Source organism: Microtus pennsylvanicus, chromosome 4 (assembly GCF_037038515.1).
Source record: "Microtus pennsylvanicus isolate mMicPen1 chromosome 4, mMicPen1.hap1, whole genome shotgun sequence".
Classification (NCBI taxonomy): Eukaryota; Metazoa; Chordata; class Mammalia; order Rodentia; family Cricetidae; genus Microtus; species Microtus pennsylvanicus.
Window position 1 is genome coordinate 60,123,917 of NC_134582.1, and position 22,763 is coordinate 60,146,679.

A 22,763-nucleotide genomic window follows, 5' to 3' on the forward strand; every position below is an offset into this window, starting at 1 on the left:
AGTGCTGAAGAATTGATATAGACGCCCATTTAAGGCTGAGCTTTCAACAGTTAACTTATTCTCAACACTTGACAAGTTATAAGTCTCTATACTAGCTGGTGTCCATTGCAAACAGAAACTTCCCTGACCAAGGCTAATGGCAACACTAATCTGTGGGTATAAATATAAATATTGGCAGAGTTTGACACCCTGTTCCTTTAGCAAAACAGCAGCAACACACACACACACATCACCCCAGGACCACAACTCTTGAAGTGAGGCCAGCTCACTTCTAACTCACAACTAACAAGGGTGTTAGTTGATTGACAGCTTCAGTGGGGATTTTGAGTCAGAATAACAAAGAGATTTATTATCGAATGTAATGAAGTGATTGCAAAGACACAGGAAGTTAAACAGTGTAACTATGGTAGGACGGATAACTATGATATATGTCCTCAAAATAGATATGTATTCACAAACCTTTAAGTACTTGTTTTGTGAATTTTAACACATATTAAAGATGGCACTTCAGCTATGATAGGATATTATTTAGGAAATATACTAGAGACTCTATTAACTTTAAAAATAATCCACCAAAGAGAATTCAGTTAAATAATTTTATTAGTAAATGAAACCATCCACATGCTGGCCAGCAATGTTGGTAATTACACTAGCAACTCCCAATTTGAGTGCGATTAAAATTTTGAACTTGAGTAGTCTTTTCTGAGGGGCAGGGCAACAGGCTGCCCTATGAATTGTTCATGCTTAGGAGTACCCTGGTCAGTGCCCAGAGATATGAAAAGCAGCTCCCCTCATCATGACAACAAAAATGTCTCCAGAAATTGCCACCCATCTCCTGGGAGGGTTGTAAAATCACCCTGGTTTAAAACCATTGGTCTCTGTCTTTTCAGCTAGAATAGTAGCACCACAGAATAAATCACAAAAGATAATTCTGGAAATACTGTCTATGTTTTTATAAAAAAGAAAAAATTCATTTAAAGAAGCCACAAAGTTAAAACTGAGGAACAGTCAAAACTATATAGTATGAAATCCATTGATTTTACATAAAAAAAAAAAAACCTCTAAGAAGAGACCTAAAGAGTCAGGCGTGGAGGCAAATGCCTTTAATCATAGCATTAGGGAGGCAGAAGCAGGCTAATCTCTATGAGTTTGAGGTCAACCTGGTCTACAAAGTGAGTTTCAGGACAGCCAGGGCTGTTACACAGAGAAACCCTGTCTCAAAAAAGAGAGAGACCCAAAGAGATGAGTTAATACCCCAAGCATCAACTCACTAATAGTCAAAGCTCTTAACACAAAACCTGAATAAGTAAACTAAGGATGCAGGCTTTTCTTTCAGGTTGGTGATGTGTAAGTACAGCATGAATGAAAAGCAAAGGTCCCGTTTCACCTCAGATTCACATAGCTGTGGCCCCTACAGTTCTGATTCTGTTGCTGCTTCCTATGGAAATCTTTGAACTATAAAAGTTTACATTGCAGTACTATTTATAATTGCTAAATGTGGGGGGAAACTACCACTTTTCTAACAAAAAGGAACTGGCCAAAACAAACTAAAGCCCATCTTTGTGTAATAAATAAATGTCTTAAATGACAGTTATTATTAGTGAAGTATGCACACGGGAAAATGGGGAGATTTCAATTGGAAACTCCAGAGGGCGGCTTTACAGATCCCTGAGATAACTAATACATACCATTTCTTATTTCTATTTATGTAAGATTTTTGACAGATGATATGAAGTAAGAAAATAATATAGGTTTGTGTTATTTTTATGTCTTATATTTCTTCCAATAACTATGAATGCCTTGCATACTAATCTTTTTTAATGGAGAAATAAAGCATTTTAAGGATCTGGGGTATAGCTTGGTGGTAGACCAGTTGTCTAGCTTGCTCAAAGCCCAGGTTCAATATCTAGTAAAGCACAAAAAGTTTTGTAATCCTTTGTCTCAGTTCCAAATTTTAAAAACCTATTTATTAGGAGATTTTTAACCGGTAAACTTCAACAAAATCTTAAATACCAAAAAGAATTTTTTTCTACCTTGTTTATGGAAATGTTATAGTGGCAAAAAATAATGTTACTATTCCAAAATAATTATCCATCAAATAGACCTCTCTCTGTCTATAAGGGTAAAGCTGTTTTAATGATCCAGTGTAAAACTGGAGTGCTGGCACGTGCCTTTAGTCAGGGCACTGAGGCAGAAGGTGGCCCCAGCTGCCTGGTCGATTTGAGGCCAGCCCCAGCTGTGTAAGGCCACATCTCAAAAAGACCAAGGTAAAAAACAATGATAAACTAAATTAAGGCCTAAATTAATGTTGTCTTACATCAAGCCTGTTTTTCTTTTCAACTGAGGGGCAGTTGGTAGTTAATGGCTGTTGGAGGAGGGGGAGTTATCTTTCTTCAGGCGTCTGGCCACTGATAAACCATCCATGATCCAGTAACTAGCCCCACACCCATTCACATGAGGGAAGCCCAGTTAACTCAGTGGGTTATTCAAAAACTTTAAAAGACAAGAAAGTAGGAGAGAACATCCTGGGAAGAAGAACAATTTAAGAGGGACAGGGGCTGAGAGAAGAAAACAGAGGAGACTGCTCAAAATGCATGGTAGACGTGTGTGAAATTGTCAGAGGATAAATAAAACACTAGTTCAGAATGACAAAGTTTTCGGCAGCGTTTACTTCAGTTTTTCTTCAAAATAAATATATGTGACAAATAAGAAAAATGTGGCTGTTGTCAGCCATGTCAATAAAACCGAACCATCCGCATTTAGAATTAAAGTGAAGCATAGCGTTCGCTTGCCTGTGTGTCCTCACTAACGTGGAATTCGGTTTATCACGTCATAGGTTGCGTCCGGCGAATGCAACGAAGACACCGAAGTTTACAACATCACCCTGTGTACTGGGGACGAGCTCACCCTAATGGGGCAGGCAGAAATCCTTTATGCAAAGACCTTCAAGGAAAAGTCGCGACTCAACACAATTTTCAAAAAGATTGGGAAACTCAACTCCATCAGCAAGCTGGGGAAAGGCAAAATGCCCTGCCTCATCTGCATGAACCACCGGACCAATGAAAGTATCAGCCTTCCATTCCAATGCAAGGGCAGGTTTAGCACCCGAAGTCCCCTGGAGCTTCAGATGCAGGAAGGGGAACACACTATCCGAAACATCGTGGAGAAGACTAGGCTCCCCGTGAATGTGACGGTGCCCAGTCCTCCACCCAGAAACCCCTATGACCTTCACTTCATTAGAGAGGGACACCGCTACAAGTTTGTGAATATCCAGACCAAGACAGTGGTGGTGTGCTGTGTGCTCCGGAACAACAAGATCCTCCCCATGCACTTTCCTTTGCACTTGACTGTCCCCAAGTTCAGCCTCCCGGAGCACCTGGTGAAGGGAGAGGTGTGGCCAGAAACCCTAGTCCATCACTGGCTGGGCATCTGCCAAGAACAGTTTGACATCGATGAGTATTCACGGGCTGTGCGCGATGTGAAAACAGACTGGAATGAAGACTGCAAGAGCCCCAAAAAGGGCCGTTGCTCTGGCCACAACCATTTGCCCAACTCCCTCAGCTATGCCCGTGATGAGCTCACCCAATCCTTCCACCGACTCTCAGTCTGCGTATACGGCAACAATCTTCATGGTAACAGTGAGGTGAACCTCCATGGCTGCAGGGACCTTGGGGGAGAATGGGCCCCTTTTCCCCATGACGTCCTTCCCTATCAAGACTCTGGCGACAGCGGGAGTGACTACCTTTTCCCAGAAGCTAGTGAGGAGTCGGTGGGCGTCCCAGGGAAGGCGGACGTTCCCTATGAAGAGCTGTGGCTGGAGGAAGGCAAGCCTAGCCACCAACCTCTCACTCGCTCCCTCAGTGAGAAGAGCAGGTGTGACCCCTTGAGAGGCTCCACGCGGTCCAAATGTGCAACTTCTTCTCTCCCTTCCCCTGCGACCCTGGGAGCCACAATGAAGTCTTCAGAAATCGCCCTACCTCCACCTCCAGTGCCTCCCAAATCTGAAGCCGTAAGTCACTTCCCGGTGTGAATGGTCTGCCTGTCTTTCTTCTGTCTGCCCAGTCATCACCTCACGTATTTTCTTTAAGAAAGTTCCCGATTCAAGATGGTCAGGATGAATAAATGTACTTGATTTGGAGTGAAATACGGATGCTAGCCCAGCTACTTCGGTGGGCAGGTGATAGGCCTCTTCTATGCTGGGCGGGAAACTCTGAGAGCTCCTAATAGCAGATCTTTAAGCCTGACTTGCTATTGCCTAGAAAACAAATTACAGGGATGAGACAGGGGACACTAGGTGGCCAGGAAAGGGACAGTCATAACAGGTTTAAGTGACAGTGTCTAAACTGTAGCAGCTGTCCAGGATAGATGACCTGAAGACATGAGGTTTGGAATATGGTTTGTAGGCAGACCAGCAATATTCACAGACAAGTGTGTATGGAGAGAGGAGGGAAGAGGAAACCAGGGAAACGGCATCGTTCACTTGCAGGGACAGTGCTATGTCTGAAGGGACAGCACATCCTCTGTGCTTGAGATGGGAAGAAAAAGGAGACCTCAGTATCTCCAATAACGCTCTCACGTCCCTGAGTTATACTGAGATCATAGTGGGGGTACACACACGCCACAGAACCAGGTGCCCTGTAGTTTTATTTATATTAGAGGATAATTCGGAGCTTGGTAAGGTGCCTGTGGAGTTTCAGTGTGAAAAGCTTGGTTAATGGCTGGAGTGGTTACTTCAATGCCGGAGCCTGCTTTTACCATGCATGTGGCCTGGTGTGGGAGGTTTGTCTGTCTACATGTTGCTTTTATTGGTTAATAAATAAATAAACTGCTTTGGCCTATAGCAGGCAGAACTTAGCTAGGAGGGGAAAACTAAACAGAATTCTGGGAGAAAGAAGGCAGAGTCAGAAGAAGCCATGTAACCCTGCCGGAGACAGATACCAGAATTTTACCTGGTAAGCCACATCATCGTGGCAATACACAGATTAATAGAAATGGGTTAAATTAATATGTAAGAGCTAGCCAATAAGAAGTTAGAGCTAATAGGCCAAGCAGTGATTCAAATAATATAGTTTCTTCAACAGTGGCCCATGATTTAATCCCCAGCAGCCCCCAAATCCAAAATGAGGACACAGGAGGAAGGACCTGTCTCTTGTCTTTTGACCACCTTCCTTGGTTGAGAATCCCATTCTGTCTGGAGGAGAAAGCCACAGAGGCGCCAATGATCACTCTCTCCATTTATTTGACATCTGCTACAATGGTTCTTTTTTCTATCTAGTGTTCAGCATCTTTTTTACAGGAGGGAAGACTCAAAGGTTAAGAGTGCTTGCTGTTCTTGCACAGGACCCGAATTCAGTTTCCAGCACCAATGTCAGGCAGCTCACAACTGCCTGTAACTCTAGCTCCAGAGGATCCAACACCTTTTTTGGCCTATGTGGGTGTGTGCAGACATAAGCACACACACGGACATGCGCATGTGCGCGCGCACACACACACGGACATACACACACACACACACACAAATAAAATAATGTTTTTTGTTTTAAATATTTTTTAAAAACAAAGAAATGGGAAAGCAGCCCTCCCACACGCTTCCCCCATTAACTGGTCTTCCGACACCTCACTGAGACCCTAGAGTTGTAGCAAATCCACTTTCAAACCTGTGAAGTTACTCGGAGAGCTGCTAGAAATACAGATATCAGTTGTAGAAGAGGTAACAAGTGCAAAGAGATGCTGAAGTCCAAGTTAAAGGATGAGGAACCGTCAAGAGACAGAAAGCTTGTGAGGCAGTTCAGAGCACAGAGAGGAACTCCCGGTGGGAGGTGAATGAGTGAAGCCTTAGGAGAGAGAATGGCGTTTTCAATGGGATCAAAAATATGCAGGAACTAGAAAAGCAGAGCAGCCAGGTGGTAGTGGCTGTGGCAGCAGCCTACCCCTTTAATCCCTGCACTCAGAAGGCAGAAGAGGGTGGATCTCTGTGAGTTTGAGGCCAGCCTGGTCTACAGACCAAGTTTTAGGATAGCCAAAGTTACATATAGAAACCCTATCTCAAAAAAATAAACCCAAAAGATAAAAAAAAAAAAGAAGAGAAGAGAAATTGGGGGAGGCGCATTCCAGAGAAAGAGGATGTGGATCCAGAGATGGCCTAAGTGCTCAAGTTCTATGGAGCGTGCATGCGCAGGTTCTATGGAACGTGCATGAAGGGGCAGTCAGAAAGCTGGAGCCAAAGTGTGGACAGCCTGGGGTTGGCAGGAGTTCATCCCAGACATCTGACCGGCTGCCCACAAAGGGTCCTTGCTGCTACAGAGGTTTCCTAAGACAGGATTCCCTTTCGGCTTCCCAGATACCGCAAGACTGGACTGTGCTGTGCTTCTACAGAGCCTTTCAAAGACTCCACGCACAATGCAGAGAAATACCTGCATTCAATAGGAGATCCTAGAATTTTTGCTGAATTCTGGGTGACTTGAGGTCCTCAAACCTTTAAACCTTATATTCATGTCAGAGGTTCTCTAAGGATTTTCAATAAATAAATACAAGTACAGGACACCCTTCCTAGCAAGCGCTAGACACCTTTAATGATGTCAGACCTCAGCAATATGTCTGATGTGACTTCATGATCAACATTGATCTGTATCAGGAACACAACTACCTGAGTTTTTCCTATTGAACTTTGGTCCTGCCTTACTTGCGGTGGCCCAAATGTTTGTTAATTGACTCAGGTGTACTCATCAAGGCGATCACACCCAGGGTCACTTATGCAACCAAATCTAGAGACTAGAAACTAATATCACTTGGTTTTTTGTTATTGTTGCGTTTTGTGGCTGGTGACAGATGAACAGGAATATCAATGTTAAGAAGTCCCATCATGACTATGACTGATTCCTTGCCTACTAAAGATTGAGAGCTTTTTTGGGGGTGAGGGGGATTAATGTTGTTTTGTGCTGTTACATGTTTCAGTGTATTGCCCCAAATCCTGTGCTTCTTGTGATCAGCTTTGGTTATCTCAGAATTTCTTCATCCCTGATGGATGAATACTTTTCCTAGGTGTTCGTGGAGAGAAGTGCCTGAGGTTATTTGGCACATCCCTGAGGTTGGGTGGGTTCCTAGGGGCTTTTGGCAAGAATTATGTCAGTTTGCAAGATTGCATTGACTCTGATGGGCACCGAGACTGCCTTTCCTCAAAGGTCACTGCCGCGTGGCTGATCTGAGGTCACTGAAATTTGTAAACAGGGTTGCGAACAAGATATTTTTCATTTGATGTACACAGTTTTTAAAGTGCAGTTTTTGTTCCATCAATCTGTGTTAAGTCACTTGCATAAGATTTAGCAGCATTTTTATAATGATTTAAACCTCTTGATGGTACTTACAATAACTTTAAAAAGAAATGACTGAGCTGTCATCCTGTCTTTACCTTGGGTCTAAAAGAAAAACATCAGACTTAAATTTGAAACTAAAAGCAAATGCCAGAGAGAAAGACCCAGGCCTCTAGTTCATGCTGTAATTTCTCATGACACAAGAAACTCTTCTCGGCATGCCCAGTGTTTATAAAACACGATAAACATAAAGGGTGTGTTATAAACACCTGAAAATCATTTACTTTCTAAGGAAAGGCTAGATATTTTAACTGAAGCCATTTTTTTTATTGGTTCTGTGACCATGAAATGAATTTTCCATTTTTAGTATGTGTGGGGAAACCAGAGACTATCATGACTGTTAGATGTGGCTTCAGCTTATAATTTTCAAACAAGAACTTTAATGGGGTATAAATTCAAGTGTTCCCATAGACTGAACTCAGAGTTCTGCCTTGGGTATTTGGAGTGCTGGGAGAGAAATGGCCTTGTTTCGAGCACCCACTCCACCCAATCCCTGAAGTCACTGTAACAAAACCGATATGGTGGAAGCGGCCTGTGGGAAGCGTTATCTGGACTAATGGTAGGGTCTGCGACAGGGAAAGTATATAGCAACTATCAGGTTGTCACCAGGCAGGAAGCAGAGAGAGTGATAAGAAGTACCCACCTCCATTATCAATGCCTTCCAACTGAGCTCCACCTCCTCAGGGTTCCATAGCATTCCACAACAGCTCCACCAGCTGGAGACCAAATATTCAAACACCTGTTCCTTTGGGAGAAATGTCTCACTTAAACCGTAACCAAAGCCAGCAGAACACTTATCTAGGAAGTTGACCGTCCCCTGCAGGAACTGCTAGAGCGGTAGAACAGCCAACAAAAGAGTGTGTGCACAAACAGGAGGCGAGCTGGCCTGTTACCGCCGCTGCCTTGTGGTCCTGTGGTGCGGTCCTGTGGTGCAGTGCTGGCCTGTTACTGCTGCTGCGGTGCGGTCCTGTGGTGCGGTCCTGTGGTGCGGTCCTGTGGTGCGGTCCTGCGGTGCGGTCCTGTGGTGCGGTGCTGGCCTGTTACTGCTGCTGTGGTGCGGTCCTGCGGTGCGGTGCTGGCCTGTTACTGCTGCTGTGGTGCGGTCCTGTGGTGCGGTGCTGGCCTGTACTGCTGCTGGCCTGTTACCGCCGCTGCCCTGCGGTCCTGTGGTGCGGTCCTGTGGTGCGGTGCTGGCCTGTTACTGCTGCTGTGGTGCGGTCCTGCGGTGCGGTGCTGGCCTGTTACTGCTGCTGTGGTGCGGTCCTGTGGTGCGGTGCTGGCCTGTACTGCTGCTGGCCTGTTACCGCCGCTGCCCTGCGGTCCTGTGGTGCGGTCCTGTGGTGCGGTGCTGGCCTGTTACTGCTGCTGTGGTGCGGTCCTGCGGTGCGGTGCTGGCCTGTTACTGCTGCTGTGGTGCGGTCCTGTGGTGCGGTCCTGTGGTGCGGTCCTGTGGTGCGGTCCTGTGGTGCGGTGCTGGCCTGTTACTGCTGCTGCGGTGCGGTCCTGCAGTGCAGTGCTGTCCTTGGTGCCTGTCTGCTCATCCTTTTCGTCCCAGATGCCTACCCGTTGCTGCTGAGTTGTGCTTTGTGCTTTCTCTCTAGTGGACACTGATGGCCTTTGTTTCTTTGTGCGAAACTTAGAATTACACCGTCATCATGACGCCTCTCGGTAAAGACAGTTTCCCAGGGGTTTTTAACAACATGCTACCACTCGCCTCCCTGGAATAGGAGAGCACTCCTCTTGACAGAAGTGTCTTAGGGAAAAGCAAAAGGAAATGATGTCTAGGGAGAAGGAACTCTGCCACTGTACAGCAGAGCACAAGTTAAGGACCATGCCACGCTCCCTGGCAGGCCATTGTCACCTTCAGGCCTTGTTAGGTGGGCAGGCGAGATGTGCTTGCCACCAGGCCTGACAGCTTGAGCTCAGTAGCTGAGACTCACGTGGTAGGAGTTCCCAGCCAATACCTGTGAGCTGTCTGACCCCCACGCTTGTATCGTGGCTCATGTGCATGTACACACACGTGTAATAAATAAAGGTAATTTTGGATGAGTTTTGCAAGGATCTCTATACTGTGATGACCTGAAAGTTATTCTTAAGTACATTATCCTTTGATCCATGAGTTTATAATAACTCATTCTTCCTTGTGGGCCTCTATTCATGACTTTAATTCCTGAATATTGCCTAATATTTTTTAGTAATTTATTTTATTTTATGTGCATTGGTGTTTTGCCTGCATTCATGTCTGTGTGACGGTGTCAGCTCCCCTGGAACTGGAGTTGTAGACAGTTCTAAGCTGCCATGTGTATGCTGGGCACTGAACCTGGGTACTCTGGAAGAACACCCAGGGTTCCTAACCACTGAGCTATGACTCCAGCCCCCTAATGTTTATAGAACGTTTACCCAGACACTTGACATGCGACAGTCTTCAAGAACTCCTCTGTCTCTCTCTGTCTGCCTGGGCCCTACTTTTCCCTCTCCCCGTCCCCACCTCTAGAGGCTATCAGAAGTGCAGCGCCTACTGTTTACCTGAAGTCAGCATCTCAGAGACTTGTTCTTCAGTGTTTAGAACAGCGCTGTTGACATTAGCCAAGTTACAGAAGCAGCCCAGGTGTCCAACAGCAGAGGGATGGAGAAGGAAAGTTTGCTGTTTGTACACTGTGGAAATCTCTGCAGCTAGGAAGGACAAAGTCATCATTTGCAGGAAATTGATATAACTAGAAATAATTACATTAAGGGAATTAGTCTCAGAAAGACAAACAGCCTATGTTTTCTGTTATTTGAGGATCTCAGTTTTATACAAATACATAAAAGTGCACTTGTGTGTGTGTGTTGTATGTGTGTATGGTGTGTGTGTGTGTGGTGTGTGTGTGTGTGTGGTGTGTGTGTGTGTGTATGGTGTGTGTGTGTGTGGTGTGCGTGTGTGTGTGGTGTGTGTGGTGTGTGTGTGTGTGGTGTGTGTGTGGTGTGTGTGTGTGTGGTGTGTGTGTGTGTGGTGTGTGTGTGTGGTGTGTGTGTGTGTGTGGTGTGTGTGTGGTGTGTGTGTGTGTGTGGTGTGTGTGTGGTGTGTGTGGTGTGTGTGTGTGTGGTGTGTGTGTGTGGTGTGTGTGTGTGTGGTGTGTGTGTGTGGTGTGTGTGTGTGTGGTGTGTGTGTGGTGTGTGTGTGGTGTGTGTGGTGTGTGTGTGTGTGTGTGTGTGGTGTGTGTGTGTATGGTGTGTGTGTGTGGTGTGTGTGTGGTGTGTGTGTGTGTGTGGTGTGTGTGTGTGTGGTGTGTGTGTGTGTATGGTGTGTGTGTGTGTGGTGTGTGTGTGGTGTGTGTGTGGTGTGTGTGTGGTGTGTGTGTGTGTGTGGTGTGTGTGTGTGTGTGGTGTGTGTGTGTGTGGTGTGTGGTGTGTGTGTGGTGTGTGTGTGTGGTGTGTGCGTGTGTGTGTGGTGTGTGTGTGTGTGTGGTGTGTGTGTGGTGTGTGTGTGTGTGGTGTGTGCGTGTGTGTGGTGTGTGTATGTGTGTGGTGTGTGTGTGGTGTGTGTGTGTGTGGTGTGTGCGTGTGTGTGTGGTATGTGTGTGTGTGGTGTGTGTGTGTGGTGTGTGTGTATGTGTGTGGTGTGTGTGTGGTGTGTGTGTATGTGTGTGGTGTGTGTGTGTGTGGTGTGTGCGTGTGTGTGTGCGTGTGTGTGTGGTGTGTGTGTGTGTGGTGTGTGTGTGTGTGTGGTGTGTGTGTGTGTGGTGTGTGTGTGTGTGTGTGGTGTGTGGTGTGTGTGTGGTGTGTGTGTGTGTGGTGTGTGCGTGTGTGTGTGGTGTGTGTGTGTGTGGTGTGTGTGTGTGGTGTGTGCGTGTGTGTGTGGTGTGTGTATGTGTGTGGTGTGTGTGTGTGGTGTGTGTGTGTGTGGTGTGTGTGTGTGTGGTGTGTGCGTGTGTGTGTGGTGTGTGCGTGTGTGTGTGGTGTGTGTGTGTGTGTGGTGTGTGCGTGTGTGTGTGGTGTGCGTGTGTGTGTGGTGTGTGTGTGTGTGGTGTGTGTGTGTGGTGTGTGCGTGTGTGTGTGGTATGTGTGTGTGTGGTGTGTGTGTGTGGTGTGTGTGTATGTGTGTGGTGTGTGTGTGTGTGGTGTGTGTGTGTGGTGTGTGCGTGTGTGTGTGGTGTGTGTGTGTGTGTGGTGTGTGTGTGTGTGGTGTGTGTGTGTGTGGTGTGTGTGTATGTGTGTGGTGTGTGTGTGTGTGGTGTGTGTGTGTGTGTGTGTGGGGTGTGTGTGTGTGTGGTGTGTGTGTGTGGTGTGTGTGTGTGTATGTGTGTGTATGTGTGTGGTGTGTGTATGTGTGTGTGGTGTGTGTGTGTGTGGTATGTGTGGTATGTGTGTGTGTGTGTGTGTGTGTGGTGAAAGTAGAAGCGGACCTATTTAGGGGAACCAGGAGTAGAGAGAGAAGAGTGTTAGAGATAGGAGTGCATGCTCAGTATACAGTACACACTTCTATGAAAGTGACCTTACACAGCACAATGCTAGCTATGGTGACCACACAGGATGAATTTTTTTACAAGAAAATAGCAAAAAGTAGGAAAAAATACCAAAAAAATTCAGGGTCTGACCAGAGGTGTGATGCTCAGTGTCTGACCGGAGGTGTGAAGCTCAGGGTCTGACCAGAGGTGTGAAGCTCAGAGTCTGATGGGAGGTGTGAAGCTCAGGGTATGACGGGAGGTGTGAAGTTCAGTGTCTGACCAGAGGTGTGAAGCCCAAGTCTGACCTGAGGTGTGATGCTTAGGGTCTGATGGGAGGTGTGATGCTCAGAGTCTGACGGGAGGTGTGATGCTCAGGGTCTGATGGGAGGTATGATGCTCAGGGTCTGACGGGAGGTGTGATGCTCAGGGTCTGACGGGAGGTGTGATGCTTAGGGTCTGATGGGAGGTGTGATGCTCAGGGTCTGACGGGAGGTGTGATGCTTAGGGTCTGATGGGAGGTGTGATGCTCAGGGTCTGATGGGAGGTATGATGCTCAGGGTCTGATGGGAGGTGTGAAGCCCAGGGTCTGATGGGAGATGTGAAGCCCAGGGTCTGACCAGAGGTGTGAAGCCTAGAGTCCGACTAAAGGTCAGACTTGGAAGCTTGGAAGCAGAGAACTTATCTAGCATGCACGAAGCATCAGTTCAATCCCCAACTCCAAAACAGCCAACTGCATCTCCAGGTCTCCACCTTCTGACGCCATTTGGGCAGCAGTGTCCTATCTGGGACCAGCAGCTTCTGTACATTCACTTAGCTGGTTGTGGGTATTGCCCAATCTGTAATGCTGGTGAAAGGAAGACTTGGGATGAGCTCTGGATTGGAGCTGCTGATCTCACCCAGTTTTACAACAGTGTTTGTGAATTTGTTAACTCTTCTGACGGACAGGATGCTTTTGCAGCTGCAAAGAGGAGGCGGGGTATGAGAACTGAGCTATAGGAGGAGGAATGAAGTCACTCGTCATTAGAAGGTGGGAAACCCATCATTAATAATGCCCTTAACGAAGCACACCACGTAAGACTTAGAGCCTGAGTGGACAGCTGGGCTGACTGGGCCCTGGTGCAACAGGCACTAGAAGAAACTCATTTCAGCTGGAAGCCAGTGTCTGAGTAGGCTTCAGCAAGCTTAACAGTCAGTGGGAATGGAAGATACCTAGATCCCTGGAGTCATTTTCCCAGTGGCGGAACTCAGGGGAGCACTGGTATCCACACCACAGGATAGATCACTACATGTAGTCGCGCCTGAGAGCCCCATGTGGAGCAGCACCCTCATTCAGCTTAGCAGCTTTACACTTGGGCAAAATATGGAGCCCTCCAGAGTCAGTGCCTGTGGGATGATAAGTTCTTCACTGTGTTATTGTGTTACACAAAGGACTTGGCACGACTCCTTAGCACTTAGTAAACATTCAAAATGAAGAGGAGCAGTAATTGAATGTAGGCTGGGTTCCAGCTCACAGCCAGATAGAAAGTGATGTTGCCCTTTCAGACAGACAGTCCTTTCAGACAGTCCTTGTAGCTCCTGAGAGGCAGGCGTGAGGACTGGGCTGTAGGAGGAAGAATGATGTCACTCATCATTAGTAGGTGGGATATTCATCGTTAATAATGCCTTAAGGGAGCACACCACAATGAGACCTACAGGATGTGTGGACGGCTGAGGTTTGTCCCTAACATCCCATCCTTCCTTGACTAATGGGTGCAGAGGGGAAGTAAGGTCCCTCCAAAGGGTCAGGACACAAGCATGTGCAAGTCCAGAGAGGCAGATCAATACTCAGAGGAGCTGCTCTCCCTCATACAAGAGAACACTTGATTTTAAAACTAGAACAGAGGTGGAGAGTTGGCCTAGGGGTTAAGAGCACTGGCTACTCTTCCAGAGGTCCTGAGTTCAGTTCTCAACAACAACATGGTGGCTCACAACCATCTATAATGAAATCTGGTGCCCTCTTCTGGCCTTCAGGCAGATATGCAGGCGGAACACTGTATACATAATAAGTAAATTTAAAAACACAACTAGAACAGTATTTTAACTTGCCTTTGAAAACACCTCACAGGGTAAGTGTCTCTCACAGTTATCTGGCAATGGAGGGAGATCCATAAACCCAATGGTAAGAAACTGCACTATCATCCAGTTCTCTGAGGATCCCAGTAGCAAGTTTCATTTCAAGGGGACTGAAGGGGTGTGAAGAACTTGAGGGTGCTTGTAAAAAGTGTGCCTGTGTACAAGTGTCAAGGAGCTAATATTCCCAGGCTGCATGCATAGCTGTCTGGAGCCAAGCTGCCGTGGTGGAACTCTCCCTTCCTCTGGCGCAGCCAAGCCGGATTGTGGCATCACCGGCCCTTTAGCCCTGGGTGCCCCTGCCTCTGAATTTGGGTCTTTCATAACTACCCAGGTTCAGAAAGATCTGTGAAAAGGTTTGTCTGTGAACTAAGAGAAGTGATCATGAGAAACAATTCAACCACAATTTTGTATTTTATCTTTGCATTTTCCCCCTTATCAAATGTAGGGAGGAGCCAGTGAGGTGGCTAACCGTGCTTCATGTGTAAGGCCAACAACCCGAGTTCATCTCCGAGAACTCCTGGTAGGAAAGAAAGAGCTGACTCTTCCGTAAAGAGTTCCGCGACTTCCGCGTGCACACCATGGTATGTGTGCATCTGCACTCACACACACTACACACAAATGATCCTATGTCTTCTCATCTTTAAAGAAAAGCATGTTCATATCAGAAAAGGCATTACAAGACAGGTTTACCCAAGAACATCCGATGTATTAATATTCGTTTAAATTGAAAGTCATTAGAAATTGAAAACTGGAGCCTGGGGTTTATATAGCTCAGCACTGAAATGCTTGCTTGGTGTGCACGAGGCCCTGGTTTTCAGTCCCCAGGCAGGAAAAAGATGCACAGAAGTGATAATTTGCATCAAGCTAACTACTCTACAATAGCCTCCATTCAAGATTCCACTAATTAATGAGGTCTCCTAGAACTTCGGCATTTAATTACTTTTAATTGCAACTTTTGAGGAATACTTTGTAAGCAAGCCATACCTGGGCTTTCATTTATTAATTGAAATGACGTCTAAATTAGTATGCTGTTTTGGTAATTCTGAAACTAATTGCCTTCCATTTCAGGTAGGTTGTTTTCAAATGAAATTTTTTAAACTAAGACTTTTTTTTCCCTCCTATGTCCACTGGAACTCTTGGTGACTAGTATGCTAATAAAGATAATTATAGTACCCTGGTGGGAAAGTCATGTTTCAGACATTCACTGAGGACAGAAAAGCTATATGCCCTGAGTGATATATGTCATATATTCTCTCCTTTCTCAGGAAAGTCTTTATCCTAGGCCCCAACTGCATGGCACCCTTGATCTTAAACAACAGCTCTCTTTCAGAGCCACTTGCCCTTCTTGCCTCCAGCTGAGTGACTGCAGCTCCCTCTTGGTTGCCCTTGCCTGAGGCTTGAATATTGGAGGCCCTCTCCCAGTAGGCTCTGTCTCAGATCCTTGTGGTCGAAGTGCAATGAAAGGAAGGAAAATAAGACACCACAGCTGAGAATGGGGATTTAGACTGTAGGTCGGCCTTGGGTAATTAATCCAGTGGAGATTCATTCATTGCATTTTGATAAGATAAAACTTGTGTTTCTGTTTGGCTGAAAATACCCACTTATGGCTATGTGACAGGGTTATGAACTCTTTGTATAAAAGCCTCTTTATAAAGAAGATTTCTTAGGGCTGTAATGATTTTGTTATCTGGGAGACAGAGTGTGGGAAGAAATGTAAAACGCAGGGCAGAGAGCACACAGGGAAGGCAAAGTTACAAAGTTCAAGGCAGCGTGGTTACAAAACTCCTTTCTTTGGACTGCCAGCACTGGCCTCAGTTTGGTTCTTTTGGAGAAGAAAGTCATAATGAAGGTGAGTCCGTCTTTCCACCAAGCTCAGCATTGGCATGTCTGTGTCTGAAGTGCTGTCAGTATGGAAGCATAAGACTCAACACAGGTGAGGAGTCAAAAGCTCACAGTTCCAGGCAGTGTAATCTTTTCGGCAGGTTACCCCCGCCCCGCCCCTCCCCTCCCCCCAGCAGCAGCAGCACCACCACCACCACCACCACACCTGCTAGGGAGGTTTAGGGAGTAAACTCTAAAGAGGCGTGACCTCGGCGGGTGTGTCCCCACGCCCACTTGCTTCCCTTCAGCCTCTGCTATAAAACTGAGTTTTTCCCAGAAAGCCATCTAAAGGATGGTAAGCAAAGAATGTGGCTGGTGATGTGATCTGTTTCCTTTTCCTAAGCTGTCTCACTGGCCAGCTAGTGGAGGTGTATTCCATCCAGAGTAAGAGCAGGGAGTTACAGCGTATCCAGAAATAAAGGCTTCCTAAGAAATGTCACCTAATCAAAGTCTCACCCTTCGTAGATACTTGAAGCAACTTTTATTTTTTTTTTGTATTCTTTTAATCCCAGGAAGTATATGACAAAATTATGGAGTAGGAGAAAATAAACTTTCATTTTATGTAAAAATACCACAACAACATGCAAAACTTGAATTTTTGTTGTAAAAACATATATATTTTTCTAGCCTGTTTTCCAACCACACAGGAACCCACTTTGTACAATTAAACTTTCATAAAGTATTTTTAACATGGGCATTTCAAGAAAAAAACAGTTATCCATTTTTTCCCAACTGTTGTCCTTTACCCTGTTCCTGGCCAGATGCTCTCACAGCTAAGCAGAGCTGTAACCGCTGCTTTTAGGGGACAGGAAAGGTTAAATACCTGTTCCCGAGAGGCAAGAGCTCAAGTCTAACTTTCCAGTCCCTCTTCAAAAAAAGCCAAGGACTGTCCCATCCCATGATGCATTTGATTTCAGCCCAGCTATTGAAGTTGTGTTTGACTCCTTCGGGAGCCCCACCACCACCACCATGCTGTTAGATCCATTTTATCCTCAGGCGAGCTGATTGCGGGTAAGTTAGTTAGCACACATCAGTTTTCTAGTGGGGTGTGGCCAGCAGGGGCACGGCAAAGGCAGGAATCAGTGAGAGTCTGTGTTCGTTCTCCTTCCCATCCTCATCAGTGAGAGTTCAGCTTACAGGCCCAGAGGTGCATGAGATGTGCCCGGGCACATTTCTCAAGGTTCTCTAACAACATGTGTCCGCTCGTCCTTCCTTCCTGGCCATTATCAGAAGCAAGTGGCCAGTAAGTGGCCGGTCCCACTGACTCTCCATTCTTTTTTCCTTTTCACCGGAATGTGCCTTCTGTGCCCTTCCCATCACTCACGCCCTATTTGCTGAACCTTCCAGTGACCCGCTGAGTGCCGTATGGTGCTTCTTCTCCACCTTCTCGGGCTTCCTGACACCTTACAGTAATGCTTCTCCATCTTCACCCTGCATCTTCTGTCCGCGGTCTTCTCTCCTTCACCCCGCCACTCCATCTTTCTTCCCTTGGGGGCTCACTCAGTGCCACCAGGACTTCAGATTCCATCAGTGAGTACAAACTCTAGTCCAAGCAGTATTTTCAGCCTTGAATGTCATGGTTTCTCCCTGCCCTCTTCTTCTGAGTTTCTGCCCCTATTACGTGGCTCTGTGGTTCTTAGATATTAAATGTGGATGCTAGGTGCACCGGGCTTCTAACATCGTCCCCTCTACGCCTTTCTTACACCCTTAATCCTGCTTCCCCAAGACTTTTCCACTCAAGCATCCTATGAATTTATTCTGCTGCTATCTTGAGTAAATTCATGGTACTCCCGTGAACCTCTGCTCATAGTTCTATTAATACACATACCAGTTTTTATCTTTCTTGTATTTGTTTCCCTCCCTTAGAGCTAACTCTGGGAGTTAACTTATTTTTGTACACTCAGCCCAACCTCAGTGGTAGACACTCGACATGCACTTGAACGTCTAAGTAGAAAAACGAAGTTAACTATGTGGGGAAGGAGTTCACTAGGCTCTTAGAAACCGTGCAAGTAGACCATGTCCTAGCTGTTGACGCCAGGACAGACTCCTGCGACAGTTTTCTTCTTGCTCTCTTAGATGTTTCCTTGAGTTAGAGTGCAGGAACTTGAATGTACCTCCCTGTACCACGTAGGCTCTGGAAGACCAACTCACAATTGTGCCTTTACATAAATTAACTTTCTGTTTAGCTCTAGCTGTTACCTGTGTAAATACCAAGAACAAGTGGCCCACAGTAGTAGTGGCTTGTGTTTGGTAAGATGAGGGAGGACCCCGGGGACCAAGGTGGCAAGGCTCTGTGTGTTTGGTAAGATGAAGGAAGACCCCTGGGGATCAAGGTGGCAAGGCTCTGTGTGTTTGGTAAGATGAGGGAGGACCCTGGGGATCAAGGTGGCAAGGCTCTGTTGTTTGGTAAGATAAGGGAGGACCCCTGGGGATCAAGGTGGCAAGGCTCTGTGTGTTTGGTAAGATAAGGGAGGGCCCCGGGGACCAAGGTGGCAAGGCTCTGTGTGTTTGGTAAGATAAGGGAGGACCCCTGGGGATCAAGGTGGCAAGGCTCTGTGTGTTTGGTAAGATGAGGGAAGACCCCCAGGGACCAAGGTGGCAAGGCTCTGTGTGTTTGGTAAGATAAGGGAGGACCCCTGGGGATCAAGGTGGCAAGGCTCTGTGTGTTTGGTAAGATGAGGGAAGACCCCCAGGGACCAAAGTGGCAAGGCTCTGTGTGTTTGGTAAGATAAGGGAGGACCCCTGGGGATCAAGGTGGCAAGGCTCTGTGTGTTTGGTAAGATATGGAAGGACCCCTGGGGATCAAGGTGGCAAGGCTCTGTGTGTTTGGTAAGATATGGAAGGACCCCTGGGGATCAAGGTGGCAAGGCTCTGTGTGTTTGGTAAGATATGGAAGGACCCCTGGGGATCAAGGTGGCAAGGCTCTGTGTGTTTGGTAAGATATGGAAGGACCCCTGGGGATCAAGGTGGCAAGGCTCTGTGTGTTTGGTAAGATGAGGGAAGACCCCCAGGGATCAAGGTGGCAAGGCTCTGTGTGTTTGGTAAGATATGGGAGGACCCCTGGGGATCAAGGTGGCAAGGCTCTGTGTGTTTGGTAAGATATGGGAGGACCCCTGGGGATCAAGGTGGCAAGGCTCTGGGTTGGTGGGAGCCAGCTTTCACACTGTCACCTGGGTCCATACTGTGTCCTCTGGCTTTTGCTTAAACAGGGGAGGCTGGTGCGGAGAATGTCTCTGAACACCCAGACGTCCCCTAGAGATGGGCGAAGGTCACCTGTGATCCAGTGAACAGTCACTCAAAACAGAATGTTGTTCCTCACAGAGCAAGCTTCGCGTTTGTTCCTGAAAACACAGGCGCCTTGTTGCCAACTGAAGTTCTGAAAGCCCTCGTCTGCCAGGCACAGAATAGTGTATAAGATGCCTATTTGGGGATAGGAATTATCGGGAGATGGGAATGCTGACCATTCATGCCATTTCTAGTTGAGGAATTTAGTCATTGTCTTTTTACCCATTAGCATATCAAATTACGATAGAGACAGGATGGTGGTCTGTATGCCCTGTGTCACAGAAACTTACACCGAGCCCATGTGACTTAATCTAATTTTCCACATTAGAATGTAAAAGATATGTCCAGTTTAAATTTAAATGTAGAAGTGCATTTCTGCTGCATTTTTTATTTTAAAGAAATTAACCTGTTTAGTTAAACTTTCACCTGAAGCTCTGTGTAACATATTCCAGCAGCACTAGAGAGTAGTAACAATGACATTGGTCCATTTTATTTTGACTCTCTTTGAGTCATTTTTGAGGTAATTAAATACACATGCACCAAAGTCCAGTTGAAGAATGGGAGGAATGAGAATATGAGAAAAGAGGTCAAAACCATGATGGGTTCACCCACTGAAAGAGTTTACCTGAGCTAATGGGAGCTCACCAACACCAGCCAGACTGGGAAGAAACAAGCATAGGACCAAACTGGTCCCTCTGAATGAGGTTGACAGATGCATGGCTGGGGCAGACTGTGAGGCCACTGGCAATGGCACCAGGATTTATCCCTACTGCTTGTCCTTTCTTTTTGGGAACCTAGTCTCTTTGGATGGATACCTTTTTAGCCTAGATATAGTAGAGAGGACCTTGGATCTTCCCCCAAAGCAATGTGCCTTGCCCTCTCTGAGGAGTGGATGGGGTGGGGAGGGTGTGGAGGGAGTATGTGGAGGGGAGGGAGTGGGAACTTAGATTGGTATGTATAATGAAAAAAGATAGTATGTTTTCTTTTTTAAGCAAAATTAAAAATTAAAAATAAAACTGCACATGAAGGGTGAATCGCTGTAACAGCGTGTTAGCCTAGCTCAGAATCAGGGCTCTGGCCTAGTGGCTAGAGAGAACATGTGGCCTTTAGGACCAGACAGCAGGAATGGTTGATTGAGTGTGATGGCTAGCAAGACACTATAACAGAGGAGAGTCAGGAAAGCACAAGGTCCTTAAAGTGACAGAGGAGCCTCCAAACAGATCCATTGCTAGGGAGGAAGAGGAGAAGGAATAGCTTGGGTGGGGGACGGAAGGAGGAGGGAGGAAGAAGAGTCTGAGAATTGGCCCAGGAAGATGGGTCAGTGCTAGCCTGCAAATGCCTCAGTGGAAGACCAGCCAAGGCTAGTCTTCATCAACTGGGCAAGAGCATGATGAAAGCCACACGCAGAGACTTCCAGAAGGAATGTGCTGGGCATGTAGCACATGAAAATGAACTGAATACGGGAGAAAGCAGGAAACGGGATGCTTGGCCGGTTAGCTTTTATTCTGAGATAAAATTCATTTACAGCATAGCTACCCTCTTCTTGGGTATAAATGTCTTGTGTTGAATCAAATCAAGAAGCGAGGAAGAGTAGACTGAGAGCTGGCATGAAAGACAGGATATAAGATGGCACAACCAACCCTCACTGTTTATAACCTCCGAATGCCAGGATGTGTACATCCCGCCGAAGCGTGTAATCCTTCCCATACTATGCCGTGAAATAGGGCTTCATCAGAGAAGCCGTATCTGCAGCCCAAGCTGAAAGCGACCTCACTGCATTGAGGACTGCCCTTCCTGACAGCCCGGGGCAGTGCGAGCCCCTCATTCTGTGCCTGTGCAGGAAGATGCTCAGAACCCATGCTGAGGATTAGTTGTCGCTTTTAATATGACCGTCTTTCCAAAGGACGTTTTAAGGAAGCTTGGTCTTCTTATGAACTGAGTTAGACCCAGACTCCTTTCTGAGCCTGGGGAAACCCCTAACATGGCCTGTGTCCCAGATTCCATTCTGAAGTTTGGCTGTAAACCCTCCATTAGCCACAGCTCCCCCACACCAGGCGCTGACATCTAGAGCTGCTTCCTCTGCACCTTCCCCCACCCACGGGAAGGACTTCAGAACCGCCCAGCTATGAAGGTGCTGTCCAAATACCCCAGGTGCTTTAGTCATAAGAACAGGAAAGGGGAACATACCGCATTCAGCTGCAAGTGGATGGTTTTTAGAGTTCCAAGGTTAAGGTCAGCCAAATATTCTAAATTGAAATGCACCTTGCACTGGGCATCTCAGCATATCTCAGGTGACGGGCAAGGGAGGCTGTCCCTAATGAAGTACCATACCTAATGACTGATTCTAAAATGTAGATATTCCAAATTGAATTGATCACTAAGCTTTTTCTTTACATTCTGCTTAATTATGATATTGAGAAGTCATTTATTTTTAAAAAAAATATTAAAACATTAGCCAGTTCCTCTTGAGAAAAGCAGAGCACCCTAGTGTCAGAGCTGAACAGTCCTCCCTGCTCTGCAGACCCCATTGCTTATGGTTCCCTTTCTGTAGTTACCCACCGCTACCATCTTTTTTTTCTTTAAGAAGGGTTGTTTAGTTTTTGAGACAAGGTCTCACTATGTAGTCCTAGTTAGTCTGGAACTCGCTCTCTAAACCAAACTCACAGAGATCGCCTGCCTCTGCCTTCAAACCCTGGAATCAAAGATGCGTACATAGACCACCACACCTCGCCCACCTTTTATTTTAATTAGCTCAGAGGCAATGAGCACTCGCTGCTCTTGTGGAAGACCTGGTCCAGTTCTCAGTACCTTCGTAGTAGCTCACAACCATCCATAACTCCAGTTTTAGGGGACCAGTGCCCTCTTATGTTTGTGGGTGCCAAGCACACATGTGGCACACATACATACATGCAGGCAAAACACATAAGATAAAATGAATAAATCTATTAAAAATAAAAATATAATTGTTTCCTTCCATTCCTTTTCTTCATTCAACCATCCCATTCTCTTTCAAGTTCGTGTCCTCTTTGTTTATAATTGCTATTGTTCCAAATATATATAAGCACATAAATACATAAATACAGCTCTCTGATTTCTTTTGCTGTTGTTTGCATGAACATGCTTTCAGAGCTGACATCTTGGTATTGAATAATCGATAAGCGGACTCCTCTCCTCTCACCCTTAGCTTCCTGTAGTTCTTTGTATAAGGACGAGACCCGTATTTCCATCTTCCTCTTTAGCCTGTCTGTGGTGGTGTCCTTGTTGAGGTCTCATTTAGGTAGCCATATTGTTGAGGTGTCATAGGTGTGGCTTCCCTGTCATTTCTAGGAGAAAAGATTGCAGCAGATTGCCTGGTCCCCTGGCTCTTATAATCTTTGCTCTTCCAAACTATCTCGTGAGCCTTTAGTGCAGAGGTTTGTACTGTAGGTGTATCCCTTGGGATGCGCCCTTTAGTGCAGAGGTTTGTGCCATAGGTGTATCCCTTGGGATGCGCCCTACATGACCAGTTGGTGTCTGCACTGTGACCTGTTGTGGTTTTCTGCAGTGATCTGTATTTGCTGCAGAGCTTTGATAAGGGCTACTTTTCTGCAGTATTACCTTTTTGAAAAGCAACAAAACGGAAAACTTGCTCTAGCCATTGAGGAGGACATCTCCTACCCAAGTATTTTGCTTTAGCTTGTAGAGCTGC

General features: G+C 46.3%; 1 protein-coding gene across 2 annotated transcripts in view; it reads left to right on the forward strand.

The window, feature by feature from the left end:
• Garem1 (GRB2 associated regulator of MAPK1 subtype 1) overlaps nucleotides 1–22,763 on the forward strand; it is a 180,199-nt gene that overhangs the window by 148,179 nt on the left and 9,257 nt on the right. For both annotated transcript variants that reach the window (XM_075969233.1, XM_075969234.1), the window contains exon 4: nucleotides 2,837–4,009. In XM_075969233.1, the coding sequence (XP_075825348.1) occupies nucleotides 2,837–4,009 (1,173 nt within the window). The remainder of the gene's footprint in view (nucleotides 1–2,836; nucleotides 4,010–22,763) is intronic.